We start from the raw sequence: 15760 nt of genomic DNA, 5'->3' as shown, positions 1-15760 counted from the left end.
TCTATAAAAATAAAAATAATTCTATATATATATATATATATATATATATATATATATATATATATATACAGTATCTCACAAAAGTGAGTACACCCCTCACATTTATGTAAATATTTTATTCTATCTTTTCATGTGACAACACTGAAGAAATGACACGTTGCTACAATGTAAAGTAGTGAGTGTACAGCTTGTATAACAGTGTAAATTTGCTGTCCCCTCAAAATAATTCAACACACAGCCAATAATGTCTAAACCGCTGGCAACAAAAGTGAGTACACCCCTAAGTGAAAATGTCCAAATTGGGCCCAAAATGTTAATATTTTGTGTGGCCACCATTAATTTCCAGCACTGCCTTAACCCTCTTGGGCATGGAGTTCACCAGAACTTCACAGGTCACCATTGGAGTCCTCTTCCACTCCTCCATGACGACATCACGGAGCTGGAGGATGTTAGAGACCTTGCGCTCCTCCACCTTCTGTTTGAGGATGTCTCAGATGCTAAATAGGGTTTAGGTCTGGAGACATGCTTGGCCAGTCCATCCCCTTTACCCTCAGCTTCTTTAGCAAGGCAGTGGTCATCTTGGAGGTGTGTTTGAGGTCGTTATCATGTTGGAATACTGCCCTGTGGCCCAGTCTCTGAAGGGAGGAGATCATGCTCTGCTTCAGTATGTCACAATACATGTTGTCATTCATGGTTCCCTCAATGAACTGTAGCTCCCCAGTGGCGGCAGCACTCATGCAGCCCCAGACCATGACACTCCCACCACCATGCTTGACTGTAGGCAAGATACACTTGTCTTTGTACTCCTCGCCCGGTTGCCGTCACATACGCTTGACACCATCTGAACCAAATAAATGTATCTTGATCTCATCAGACCACAGCACATGGTTCCAGTAATCCATGTCCTTAGTCTGCTTGTCTTCAGCAAACTGTTTGTGGGCTTTCTTGTGCATCATCTTTAGAAGAGGCTTCCTTCTGGGATGACAGCTATGCAGACCAATTTGATGCAGTGTGTGACGTATGGTCTGAGCACTGACAGGATAACCCCTACCCCTTCAACCCCTGCAGCAATGTTGGCAGCACTCATACCTCTATTTCCCAAAGACAACCTCTGGATAGGACGCTGAGCATGTGCACTCAACTTCTTTGGTTGACAATGGCGAGGCCTGCTCTGAGTGGAACCTGTCCTGTTAAACCGTTGTATGGTCTTGGCCATCGTGCTGCAGCTCATTTTCAGGGTCTTGGCAATCTTCTTATAGCCTAGGCCATCTTTATGTAAAGCAACAATTCTTTTTTTTCAGATTCTCAGAGAGTTCTTTGCCATGAGGTGCCATGTTGAACTTCCAGTGACCAGTATGAGAGAGTGAGAGCGATAACACCAAATTTAACACATCTGCTCCCCATTCCCTCCTGAGACCTTGTAATACTAACGAGTCACATGAAGGCGGGGAGGGAAAACAGCTAATTGGGCCCAATTTGGACATTTTCACTTTTTTTTTTTGCCAGCGGTTTAGACATTAATAGCTGTGTGTTGAGGTATTTTGAGGGGACAGCAAATTTACACTGTTATACAAGCTGTACACTCACTACTTTACATTGTAGCAACGTGTCATTTCTTCAGTGTTGTCACATGAAATGATATAATAAAATATTTTCAAAAATGTGAGGGGTGTACTCACTTTTGTGAGATATATATATATATATATATATATATATATATATATATATAAAAATATATAAAGTGCACACTCTCAGGTTTAATTTGAGGGTATGTACATCCAAATCGGAGGAAAGGTTTAGGAATTACAGCTCTTAAAGCGGGAGTCCACCGGGAGTTCCGCCGTTTTTTTTTTTTTTTAAAAGCCAGCAGCTACAAATACTGCAGCTGCTGACTTTTAAAATAAGGACACTTACCCGCCCAGCGCGCCCGCGATGTCGGCACCCGAAGCCGATCTCTCGATCGTCTCTCGGGTGCTGCCGCCGCCATCTTGGGTATGGGAGTCAGGAAGTGGAGCCTTTCGGCTTCATTTCCAGGTTCCCTACTGCGCATGCGCGAGTCGCGCTGCGCAATAAGGATGGACCCGCTGCCTCTGGGATCTGTGTGTTTCCCAGCAGGCAGCGGGGGACTTTCGGAAAGGGGCGTCGATTCTGCAGAATGTACGCCCCTTTCCGCAGATAGCTATGCCGGAAGTGGGTGCAGATACCTGTACTGTACAGGTACCTGCACCCCCCTCCCCCCTGAAAGGTGCCAATTGTGGCGCCGGAGGGGGGGAGGATTCCAATGAGCGGAAGGTCCACTTTAGGGTGGACCTCCACTTTAAGAATAGCCAGCCCCCTTTTTCAAGGGACCAAAAGTATTTGGACAATTAAATTAAAAGCTGTTTCATGGCCAGGTGTGGGCTATTCCTCTGTTATTTCTTCATCAATTAAGCAGTTCAAAGAAGTTAAGATTAATCTGTACCAAAATGACAGGAAGAAAAAAGTGTGGAGAAGACTTGGAATAGCTCATGGTCCAAAGCACACAACGTCATCTGTAAAACATGGTGGAGCTTGCAGTGCGATGGTATGGGCATGCAAGGCTTCCAGAGGCACTGGGTCATTGGTGTTTATTGATGATGTGACAGAAGACAGAAGCAGCCGGATGAATTCTGGAGTGTTTAGAGATATACACAAGCCCAGATTCAGTCAAATGCAGCAAAGTTGTTTGAATGGCGCTTCACAGTACAGCTGACAATGATCCAAAACACACTGCAAAAGCAACCCAGGAGCTTTTGAAGGAAAAGAAGTGGAATATTCTGCAATGGCCAAGCCCAAGTCAATCAACTAATTTCAACCCAATTGAGCATGCATTTAACTTGATGAAGGCAAAACTAAAGGCAGAAAGACCCACAAACAAAGAGCCAAAAGACTGGCAAAGCATCAGAAAGGAGGAAGCCCAGTCTTTGGTAATGTCCATGGGTTACAGACCTCAGGCAATCATTGCCAGTAAAGGATTCTCAACAAAAGATTAAAAATGAACATTTTATTTATGATTATATTCATTTGTCCAATTACATTTGAGCCCCTGAAAATGGGGGGACTGTGTATAAACATGGTTGCAGTTCCTAAAATTTGTACTTGATATTTAATTTCAACCCCTTGAATTAAAGCTGAAAGTCTGCACTTCAAATTCATTTAGATTGTTTGATTTTAATTTTATTCTGGTGGCATACAGAGCCAAAGTATGCAAATTGTGCCTGTCTCCAAATACATATGGACCTAACTGGAAATATTGTTATTGTAGAGCAGGGATAGGCAACCTCATCACTCCAGCTGTGGTGAAACTACAAATCCCATCATGCCTCTGCCTCTAGGAATTGCGCAGGTGATTGTCAGGGTCTTGCAATGTATCATGGGACTTGTAGTTTAAAAACAGCTGGAGGGCCGAGGTTGCCTAACCCTGATCTAGTGCAGTGATCTCCAAACTTTCTAAACAAAGGATCAGTTTACTGTTCTTTAAACTTTAGGGGGCCAGACTGTAGCCACTGGGAGTAGAAAAGTGGCTGAAATCAGTGGGAAAAAAAGCCTAATTGTTGGTGTCAGAGGGAAGGATTATGCTCCATCATCGGTATCATTGTAATAAATTGTGCACCATCATTGGTGTCAGTGGGAGGAATTGTGCCCCATTGTTGGTGTCATTGGTCCCCATTGTTGGTGTTCTTGGGAGAAATTGTGCCTCATCATCGTTGTAAGTGGGATGAATTGTGCCCCATTGTTGGTGTTCTTGGTAGAAACTGTGCTCCATCATTGGTCTAAGAGGGAGGAATAGTGCCTCATCAATGGTGTCATTGAGAGGAATTGTATCCCACCATTGGTGTCATTGGGAGAAATTGTGCCCCATTTTTAGTGAAAGTCAGAGGAATGGTGCCCTATCGTTGGTGTCAGTGTGAGAAATTTTGCCCCATCGTTGGTTTAAGTGGGAGCAATAGTGCCCCATCGTTGGTGTCATTGGACCTCATTGTTGGTGTTCTTGAGAGAAATTGTGCCCCATCCTTGGTGTCAGTAGGAGGAATTTTGCCCCATAGTTTATGTGTCATTGTGAGATATTGGGCCCCATCATTGGTGTCATTGGGAGAAAAAGTGCCCCATCGTTGGTGTCATTGAGAGGAATTGTGCCTTATTGTAGGTGCTATTGGGCCTCATTGTTGGTGTCAGTGGGGGTAGTTACGCCTCATTGTTGGTATCAATGGATGAAATAGTGCCCCAAGGGCTGGATAAAGGCAAGCAAAGGGCCACATCTGGACCCCCAGGCTGCAGTTTGGAGACCATTGACTTAGAGTGAATTGTTTCTGCAGATGTACTTGCTGGGTGACACTTAGGGGGTTATTTACGAAAGGCAAATCCACTGTGCACTGCAAGTGCACTTGAAAGTGCAGTCGCTCTAAATCTAAGCCCTCGTATACACGGTCAGACATTCCGATGGACAATGTCCGATAGGACTGTGTTGTCAGATAATCCGACAGTGTGTGGGCTCCATTGGACCAAGTTTTCTAGCTGGGCTATGAAATTTTACGACAACATGATCTGATAGGACTTTGTCCGATCATGTGTAGAAAATTTCGATCGGATAAAGTGCCACGCATGCTCAGATCAAATTCCTAGACCAAAGCTATTGGCTACTAGCCTGAACGTAGTCCCATCCTAACGAAATAACGTCATCAAGTTACATACGATCGGATTTTCTGACAACTTTGTCCGACTGTGTGTATGCAACAGTTTCGGACAAAATCAGACGGATTTGGTTGTCGGAATGTCCAACCGTGTGTACAAGGGCTAACGGGTGAATCTGAAATTAGGGGAAGCTCTGCTGATTTTATCATCCAATCATGTGCAAGCTAAAATGCTGTTTTTTATTTTCCTTGCATGTCCCCCTCGGATCTACAGTGACTTTACTTCCAAGTGCACTTTCAGTGCAAAATGGATTTTCCTTTAGTAAATAACCCCCTTATTTTCATTCTGGTGTTCATCTAGCTTTCATTCACGACTCCCAATATCCTTATTATATGAATGGCTTAGAATCTGACTTTATCGAAAACACAGGCCATGTGTTCTGGGGTTCCAGCACCGCCCTCCCTCACAGCCCACATATACACCAGAATCACAATGGACACGTAGATTGTGGGTAACTTAAAGAGGGATTCCACCTAAAAAAAAAAAATATTAAAAGCCAGCAGCTATAAATACTACAGCTGCTGACTTTTAATAAATGGACACTCACCTGTCCCGGGTTCCAGTGATGCCGGCAGCCGAGGCCGATCGATCGCTCGGCTCTCGGCTGCTGCCGTCACCATTTTAGGTGAGGGAATCAGGAAGTGAAGCGAATCGGCTTCACTTCCCGGTTCCCTATTGCGCATGCGCGAGTCGCGCAGCGCAATAGGAATTGTCCGCGCTGTCACTGGGACCCGTGTGTGTCCCAGCAGACAGCGCGGCAGGACAGGAAATGACATAGACTCCCACGGGAGTCTATGCCCGGAAGTGGGTGTAAATACCTGTCTTTGACAGGTATCTCCACCCCCCCCTCCCCCCTGTAAGGTGCCAATTGTGACACCAGAGGGGGGGAGGGTTCCGATTAGCGGAGGTTCCACTTTAGGGTGGAACCCCGCTTTAATGGACTTTTTTGACTTTGGCATGATTGCCTTATTTGCTGTATAGAACCAGCAGGTGATTCACTTTCTGAAGCTGCAACGTAAAAAAAAAACAAAAAAACAAAAAAACGAATTCACACACAAAGTCCATCAACTCTATTCAACACTTTGATTATGCTTATGATGTTCCTCTTTTCACCCAAAACACTTCAAGTGAACAACAAAGTTACGAAATAGAACAATAGCAGAAGAGAAGCACTTCCTTTTTTCAATGGGGGAATAAACACAGCTTAAGAAAACAATATACAATATTTCTTCACTATCATATATAAACGGATTACAGCTTTCCACGTAGCTCAAAGCAAAATTCCAGTCATTATAAAGCAAGAAAACATATTTTATTCTAGAAATTGGCTGGAGACACTCATAGACGGATCCACAGAAGGCCAAAAAAAGACGATTCCAGACATAGGATGATAATAGGTCACCCGGTGTTAATGAAGAGGTGGATGCTCCTTGCACAGATAGAAAGGGCTACAAAGGGCTGGGATAGTAATAATAATAATATTACTATTACTAATCTAATATTAGTCTGCCTAGACCAATTTTGAGCTTTCAGCGATGTCGCACTTTGAATGACAATTGCACGGTCATGCTACACTGTACCCAAATTAAATTTTTATCATTTTTTTCCCACAAATAGAGCTTTCTTTTGGTGGTATTTGATCACCTCTACGGTTTTTATTTTTTGCTAAACAAATAAAAAAATACGGACATTTTTTAAAAAAAATATGTTTTTTTTTGTTTCAGTTTCAAAACTTTGTAAATAAGTACGTTTTCTCCTTCACTGATGGGCACTGATGGGGTTACTCTGATGGGCAATGATAAGGCGGCACTGATGGGCACAGATGAGATGGCACCAATGAAGTGGCACTGATGAGGTGGCATTGATGGACACTGATATGTGGCACTGATAGGCGGCACTGATGGGCGACACGGATGGGCACTGATAGGTGGCACAAATTGGCACTGATAGCTGGCACGGATTGGCATGGATGGGTGGCATGGATAGGCGGCACAGATGGGCATGGCATAGATAGGCGGCACAGGTGGGCATGGATGGGCACTGATAGGTGGCACGGGTGGGAACTGATAGGCGGCATTGTATTATATTATACTGTATTAATGGATGCCAATCAGTACCAAACAATAATGCATGCCAATCAGTGATGCCCATCGAGGGGGCTGCGCTGATAATAGATCAGCACAGACCCCCCTGTCAGAGGAGCAGCCGATCGGCTCTCCTCTACTCGCGTCTGACAGACGCGAGTGAGGAAAAGCCGATCACCGGCTCTTCCTATTTACACTGTGATCAGCCGTGATTGGACACGGCTGATCACATGGTAAAGAGTCTCCGTCGGAGACTCTTTACTGAGATCGTAGTTGCAGGGTGTCAGACTGACACCCCGCAACAACGATCGCCGCGATGCGCGCCCCAAAATCCTGATCACGTCACATGACGTCCGGTCAGGATTTTGAAACCACTTTGCCGCCGTGTATCTGCTATAGGGCGGGCGGCAAGTGGTTAAGTAAGGGCGCTGAAAGAACAGTTAAAAGACAAAAATGTCAAACCATGTAGAGCTTACTACTAAATTCAGAACATCTGGGTAGCAGTGGCTATAACATGCGGTGGCGGCGCCACCCACCTTATCCATACACCTGGCCCCTAATCTACATGCAGGGCGCTGGATGCAGAGATTTCTATGGGTTTTTTTTTTTAAGCACATGATTACAGCTCAAGGCTCTAATAGGCTTAAAAAAGGGATGGGCCCTGAGCCCACCCACTTGTGTGACAATAGCAAATTGATATTTGCTATCGTCTTCCTGCTTCTCCTCCCAGCCAATCAGGCTCAAGGCTCTAACAGGATTCAAAAAAGGGTGGGCTCAGGGCACAGAGCGCTGTGCCCTGAGCCCACCCACTTGTGTGACAATAGAAAATTAATATTTTCTATTGTCTTCCTGCTTCTCCTCCCGGCCAATCAGGAAGTGGGTCCTGAGACCCGATTGGTCAGGGAGTCTCAGGACCTCTGGCCAGTTGGGTCTCAGGACCCACTTTGTTTGGCAGGAAGGAGAGGCCATGCCCCCCGGCTCTTCACTTGGCAAGATGGAGCAAGGAGCAGCATCAGCCTCCTAAGGTAAGGCCACCTATTGCCGCCGGGGGGGCAGGGGGGGCACTGATCGCCGACATCAGTCTCCCACGTGGGGATTGGGGGTCACTGATCGCCGCCGTCCGTCTCTCATGTGGGGATTTGGGGCCACTGATTGCCGCCATCCGTCTCCTGCATGGGGGTTGAGGGGCCACTGATCGCCATTGTCCATCTCCCGCATGGGGGTTGGGGGGCCACTGATCACTGTCGTTCGTCTCCCTCATGGGGGTTGGGGGGCCACTGATTGCCATTGTCCGTCTCCCGTGTGGGGGTTGGGGGGCCACTGATCGCCATTGTTTGTCTCCTGCATGGGGGATGGGGGGCCACTGACAGCCGGCGTTCGTCTCCCACGTTGGGGTTGGGGGGCCACTGATCACCATCATCTGTCTCCAGTGGGGGGCAGGAATGTTTGCCGCCCCTTCCCACTGATAACATCATTTAATTTAGCCCATGTTCACGCTGGGCCGATTTGACATGTGAAACGGCATGCTAAATCGGCGGCTATTGCCGGCAATGTCACCGTCCGAATTCCCGAAAGTAGTTTCTGCACTACTTTTGGCGACTTCATGGGTGATTTCAATAGACATCTGTGTCTCCCCTTGAAGTCGGACTGAAATGCCAGTTTGAAATTGTGCAAGTTCAGCTGAACTCACACGATTTCAAGCCCGCCCTCAGTGTGAACGTGGGCTTAGGGCCAGTTCACACCACCTGCAGTCCGGTGCCTTTTTTTTCTGCATCAAAAACACATGGAAAGTAGGTTATATGGTTTCCAAGGGCATAGTTCACAACAGCGCAGTTAGTTTCTAAAAAGTAGAACATGCTGCATTTTTCCTGTACTGGAACATGGTAAAACACATCAAAAATGCACTGGAATGTACTGGTATGCATCAAAAACGCAAAGGACCTCAGTACAGTTAAAAAAAAAAAAACAGAAAAAAAAAGCACCTGGAATGCATCAGAAGCACACCAAAAAAGTACCAGATCGCGACAAAAACGCGTTGAAAACGTACATGCAAAAATGCATTCTGGAACGAATCTGAAGTGCTTTTTTATGGTGTGAACCAGCCCTGTATGTTAGCTGTAAACAACAAACACATACGGGAAATATAAAAACACTTAACTTTAAGAGAGCAAATTTTCCAAGGATGAGGGCTGCTCTCCCAGTCTTAAACTGGCATTGATGTATGTGAACTCACTGCAACATACACTATATTGTCAAAAGTATTGGGGCGCCTGACTTTACACACACATGAACTTTAATGGCATCCCAGTCTTAGTCCGTAGGGTTCAATATTGAGTTGGCCCATCCTTTGCAGCTATAACAGCTTCAATTCTCCTGGGAAGGCCGTCTACAAGGTTTAGGAGAGTGTCTATGGGAATTTTTGAGCATTCTTCTGCATTTTTGAGGTGAGGCACTGATGTTGGACAAGAAGGCCTGGCACGCAGTCTCCGCTCTAATTCATCCCAAATGTGTTCTATCGGGTTGAGGTCAGGACTGTGCAGACCAGTCAAGATCCTCCACCCAAAGCTCTCTCATCTTTGTCTTGCTTTGTGCACTGGTCCGAATCATTTGTTGGAGGGGGGTTTATGGTGTGGGGTTGTTTCTCAGGGGTTTGGCTTGGCCCCTTAGTTCCAGGGAAGGTAGGCGTCAGCATAGCAAGACACAGCAGGCTGACAACGCTGCGGGTAATTGTGGGGCAATGGCTTAGTGTTGTCAGACTGCCACAGGAAGTGCGGATACTGGCAGGATCTTCACATAAGAAACTCTAGATATACAAAAATGATTTTGCTTGTAAAATCTGTGCGTAGCGAGCCATGATGTCACACATGCTGAAAAATAGAATCCAGATTTATGTCCACTTTTGGCATTCATATGTATTGCATAAACACAAACTTTATGTGTTGCCTGTGAGGCTTTCTGCAGTAATCTTCTTGGGAAGGTTGGCACATAGATGCCAGCTGTCCCAGATTTAATAAGACAGTCCCACATCCTAACCCTTTGCCCCGCTAATGCTGAGTCCAGGGCCATGTCCCGGAATCACAGCACCAACCTTATTTGGGTTACTGCAAATGAACAGGTGGGGTCTAGGAAGAATCAATCCATAAAGTGAGCATGGTGGGCAGTCCCTGCATATATAAAAGTCTGTAGGCTGGATCAAATGGTAAAGTGGGTGTGATGGGCGGTCCCTGCATATTTAGAGGCGGGGTCTAGGCTGGATCAACCTGTAAAGTGGGTGTGATAGGTGTTCCTTGTATATTTAGAGGTGGGTCTTGGTAGGTGTGATGCGCAGTCCATGCATATTTGGACGCGGGGTCTTAGCAGGGTCAACCAATAGAGTGGGAGATATAGGTGGTTCCTGCATATTTAGAGGTGGGTCTTGGCAGGATTAACCTATTAAGTAGGTGTGATGGGCAGTCTCTGCATATTTAGAGGCGGGGTCTTGGCAGGATCATTCTGTAAAGTGGGTGTGATGGGCAGTTCTTGCATATTAAGAGGCGGGGTCTTGGCAAGATCAACCCATAAAGTAGGTGTGATGGGTGGTTCCTGCATATTTAGAGGGGTGGTCTAAGCAGGCTCAACCTGTAAAGTAGGTGTGATGGGCAGTCTCTGCATATTTAGAGGCGGAGTCTTGGTAGGATCATTCTGTAAAGTGGATGTGATGGGCAGTCCCTGCATATTTAGAGTTGGGGTATTTGCAGGTTTAACCGCTAAAGTGGGTGATGGGCAGTCCCTGCATATTTAGTGGCAGGGTCTTGACAGGCTCAACATAAAGTGAGTGTGATAGGTGGTTCCTGCATATTTAGCGGCGGGGTCTTGGCAGGATTAACTTGTAATTTTGGCGTAATGGGCGGTCCACCACAACGGTAGTGCAAAACTGATAAGAAATGACAAGAAATTCACAAAGATGCTCGGCGGTCTGCCCCGACCTCACAGCATTGTATAGGAATGGGTATATGGGATTGTATGATTTTTTTTAATTTTATTTATGTATTTATTTTTTATGGTTGAACTAGACGGACTTGTGTCTTTTTTCAACTTGACTAACTATGTAACTATGCATTGGTACCTCTAAGGAAGAATTGTACAGAAACAGGTCTGACCTTTATAACATTCGACCACAAAATACATTTATACATAAAAAAAAAATAATAATAATTATGAAGAAAATCTGCGTACCAATCAACTTCATTGTGACTAGAGGACACAGATCATAAGAAATCATAAAAATTACACTTTGTAGCAGTCGAACCGATCCCAATGGTCTGAATAAGAACAAGTTTCACTATTTGTTAAAATCTCTCTTTATTATTATTTTTTTTTTCCAAGAATTAAACCCATCGAGTAGTTTTTATTTTCTTGTACAACAACATCTCACTATACACGCGCCACCACATCAGTGCAGATCCGAGGGGACTCAGATACAAGCGTGGTGTCGTTCCCCATGTTCTGCTCTAATAAAGTAGCCCAGCAGTCCATCCATATTCTGCACTAACAACCTCACCTAAAACATCCCCAGTTAAGCTAGATTGCAAGCTCCCATGACCACATCCGGATCTGGTGCCTTTGTTTCCATGTGTTATTATTTGATATGTTTTGACTGCAACATTTTTTTTTTTTTTTTTTTTTTTGAGGTGTACCATATTTTTGGGACCATAAGATGCACTTTTTTCCCCCCAGAAATATGGGGGAAAATGTGCCTGCGTCTTTTGGTGGGAATATACGCTTGGCACCGCCCCCCCCGCCGCGCTCCACGGCCTCGGCCTTAGGAAAGGCCGCGGCTTCAGCCTAGCTCCGGAGCGGCGGCCATCTTGGTGCACCCGCCATTTGCAATGCGATCGCTCCGTCAAATGACAGAGCAATCACTTGTAAATGAACCGGCGTCATGATGACGTTCCTCTCTCCCCTTTGTGTACAGATCTGTACAGTGGGGGGGAGAGGTCGGATGGCAGCAGTGCTGTGGGCTGCATCTGTAGTGCCCACAGCGCTGCTCTGTGACAAGTGCAGTCACAGCCATCCCTCAATTCCCTGCCAATACTCTGCCATACCCTGCCAATACTCTGCAATACACTGCCAATATGCTGCCAAAATGCTGCCATACCCTGCCAATACTCTGCCATACCCTGCCAATACTCTGCCATACCCTGCCAATACTCTGCCATACCCTGCCAATACTCTGCCATACACTGCCAATACTCTGCAATACCCTGCCAATACTCTGCCATACCCTGCCAATACTCTGCCATACCCTGCAAATACTCTGCAATACACTGCCAATACTCTGCCAATATGCTGCCATACCCTGCCAATACTCTGCCATACCCTGCCAATACTCTGCCATACACTGCCAATACTCTGCCATACCCTGCAAATACTCTGCAATACACTGCCAATACTCTGCCAATATACTGCCAATACTCTGCCAATATGCTGCCATACCCTGCCAATACTCTGCCATACCCTGCCAATACTCTGCCATACACTGCCAATACTCTGCAATACCCTGCCAATACTCAGCAATACCCTGCCAATACTCTGCAATACCCTGCCAATACTCTGCCATACCCTGCCAATACTCTGCAATACTCTGCAATACCCTGCCAATACTTTCTATGGTAATGGCCACTCTGCATTTTCTATGGTAATGGTCACTGCATTTCATGGGCACTGGAAAATATTTTAGTACACCATTTGGTTCAGAATATTTTTTTTTCTTGTTTTCAACCTCTAAAACCTAGGTGCGTCTTTTGAAGCGGATTTATAAAATACCATTTAGTTGCAAATGGGGCAAAATCAAAGGTTCTCACGTCCATTGTCCTTTATAGAGTGAATGAGGAAAATACTGCATTATCGCCATTAGATGGAGCGGACGATCAGAGTCAATAAGTATTTATTTTCTATGATCAGACTCCATCTAGTGGCCATAGTTGGTATTTTCCTGGTTAATTCTATTATGCTTGAATAAATAACATTCGACCTGGAGATATAATAGCCTAATAATATTAAATTTAAAATGTTACCCTCATTCACACAGAACTAATGTTTCACAGGATGCAAAGCTCTATTTTGATTAGTTTTTTTTTTTATAAATACCCCCCAACTATTGTAAACCTGTCAGTAAATACTTGTTGTTGGTCTGTATCCAGCCTAAAATCTGCTGACACCTACACACCTGTCCCACTGTGCATGATCTGATACAAGAGTGGCATGTGATAATTGTAAGACTCTACAAAAGGAAGGAAATATAAAAATTGGGAAAAACAGGCATTTATTTGTCTGGCTGAAAGGTCAATCTTAAATCCCTGCACCAGTCAGACATCAGAAGGTTGCACTACCTTCCGGTGTTTGCATCTCAGCACCCTACACACAATCCAACAAATTTCTACCCAGATCCCACAATGCACTACCTGCAATGCCCAGCCATCAAGGACCAATGTAAGTGCAATAAAGATGGTACACCCTCCTCATTGGATGTGACAGTGTAACTGCATTACCACTCACACCAGAGTAGTGCATTGTGGTGCACTAAAACCAAAATGCATTGGGGTGGCAGTAAGCATGAATGGCACTGCAGCACACCAATGCGTGTTGCAGTAACATGCTCAGTAACGCATTTTCAGCAAGCACAGAAAATACCTGTTGATCCTGCCAGAAACGCAGTGTTTGGGTCACTTCCTGTAATCTGAACTGAAAGTACAAGCAATGTTATCTTTCTTCTGTAAACTACCAATCCCTGTATACTCCATGTAATGAAGATGAACAAAGGCAGACATGTTTGCAGACTAGCCTGGGTGACAATCATGGCTCCCTCCATGGATACAATTGGTGAGCGTAGCTGCTTAAAGGCAAAGAAGTGTATAAGTCAAATGACAAAAGCCTGACAAATATAAAACTAATGCAGCAATGTCATCCAACAACTAGTAAGCTTCAATATTTTACTTTGTTGTTCAGGCCACTTCTTGCTATGGGGTGACCACACTCTGGCCTTGCCCTCATATTGTCCTTGAGTTGTCACCCTGCCGCATACGCCCCCTGGTGGAAACTAAATAAGGCTGTGCCCACAAATTTTGTACATAGGCATGGTCTGCCCTTTGGAAAGCTGGTCCAAAGCATTGATGTGCAGCCGATGCTGGTGTGGGTGCATATAATCAGGAAGTGGCTGAAAAGAGGCTGGAGGAGATTGGCAGCACTGAAAAAAGGGGGGGGGGGGTTTCTGAAAAAAATAAAAAAATAAAATAAAAACATGGCAAATATGTATCATACACAGTGCTTTAACAAACAAAATGTCATTCAGTTAGGTCTACTGTAGCAAATACAGTATATAGTACCCCACCCACATGTCCAAGGTACAACCTATTGGGGCAGTAGCTTCAGAGGGCCTATAATACACCTAAACCTGGCCCGGGTCAGTAGGGTTTTTGGAACCTTTCAGTTTGGTGGCAATTCAGCCCAATTGTTTTGTCACCTGATTGCTTAGTTATTGCAATCGCATCCAGGAAAAATTGAAGGGCATTATTTTTAATTCAGTCTTTTAATAGATTAAATTAGGATTTTATAAAAATGTATTTCACGGCTCTGCCTCGCATCGCCCTGGAAAAGAAAATATGATCAAAGATTCAGATCAAATCTTCAGAACTGATGTATGGACAGCCACATTGTAACATGAGTATTGCAGCTGCACACAAGAGTGGCATCTTGTGGCAGTAATTGGTACTGCAACCCATTATTATATACAAATTAAAAAATATAGATTTTAATTTTAAAATCTAAATTTAGCTAGTGCAACCTATACATGGAACCACCCTGGGCTTTTTACTGTTAATAAAATATTGCAATAGACCATTACTTTGTTGCTCAGGGTAAGTTACCTTCTTGCCATTTAGCTATACCCGCCCCCCGCTTGTTCCTGCTTTTAGATGGATGTACAAAAATAGGACCTGGTTTATCCTGCCCTGATAAAGGTGGGATCATTAATATATAAGTTAGGTATATATTTATATATTATTACATAGGGTAGGCTGATTATATACATGTAATGAGGTTTGCTTTTTTCATTTCCCTTGGTTTTCATTGTTTTTAAAAGCATCACTTTCAGACTCTTTAGTATCCTACAGAAACATTGCAATGCATTGCAAGGCCTGTCAGTACACCATCGATTAAAGAGTACATGCACTGCGTTTTCTGCCCTCCAGAGGTCGCCATAGTTGCTTGTTGAGGTTGGGAAAAGGGGTGGGGGTGGGAGACCTAGACAGTGAAATGACCCGGCTCCTCCCACCACGCTCCCCTAGGTTGTCCATAGTTGCATAGCTCGCAGGATTTCATCGAAGGCCTCCGGCGATGGCGGCTGAGAGTTCTGAAATTTGTCCTTCATGCGGCTGTACAGGCTGAAGGATTTCAGCTCCAGCCATATGAATCCGAAACGGTTGTCATCAAACAGGATGAAGAGGCCAGGTGTCCGCTCCGGGCTGCTGAATCCATGGCCGGCTATGAGGCCCGTTCCATAAAAGCTTTAAAAAGGCAAAACAGAAAATTCCGTTAGAAATAAAACAAAAATACACAATGACCAAATATATATATATTTTTTGTTTCACTGTTGTTCCCTGACCCGCCTGCTTTGGTGTCAATTAGGAAAATCTTCCAAAGATAAAAATAAGCGATCCGAGTGAGAAAAATCTCTCTCTTTACTATCTGCATCTAAGCCCTGATGAAGGGGAGTGTTGAGTCCTGGATGATGTTTGCATTTTCTTGTGACCTTGTGTGCAGATAAGAGTAACTATGCTTACACCATATCAACAGCGCTTCATTTCCCCACACTTTGTAATCTACTCCGGGGACCCCCAAGGATATTCTGGTTGATAGAGAGCTGCTTTGAAAATGGTGTCCAGTTTTGTCTCTCTACCTATTAAGGCTAAACCAGGGAATGCACTACC

At 44.7% G+C, this 15760-nt stretch overlaps 1 protein-coding gene across 1 annotated transcript in view; it reads right to left on the bottom strand.

Annotated features, from left to right (window-relative positions):
* Positions 1 to 11118: 11118 nt before the first annotated feature.
* Positions 11119 to 15760, bottom strand: part of LOC143928514 (F-box only protein 31-B-like) — a 44762-nt gene continuing 40120 nt past the window's right edge. The window contains exon 5 of the mRNA XM_077453347.1: positions 11119 to 15337. Within this exon, the coding sequence (XP_077309473.1) occupies positions 15115 to 15337 (223 nt within the window). The 3' untranslated portion in view covers positions 11119 to 15114. The remainder of the gene's footprint in view (positions 15338 to 15760) is intronic.

Source organism: Lithobates pipiens, unplaced genomic scaffold (assembly GCF_037356315.1).
Source record: "Lithobates pipiens isolate NorthernLeopardFrog02 unplaced genomic scaffold, aLitPip1_a1.2 Scaffold_10, whole genome shotgun sequence".
Lineage (NCBI taxonomy): Eukaryota > Metazoa > Chordata > Amphibia > Anura > Ranidae > Lithobates > Lithobates pipiens.
The sequence above is the reverse complement of the archived record's forward strand: the minus strand, read 5'-3'. Positions and strand labels throughout refer to the sequence as shown.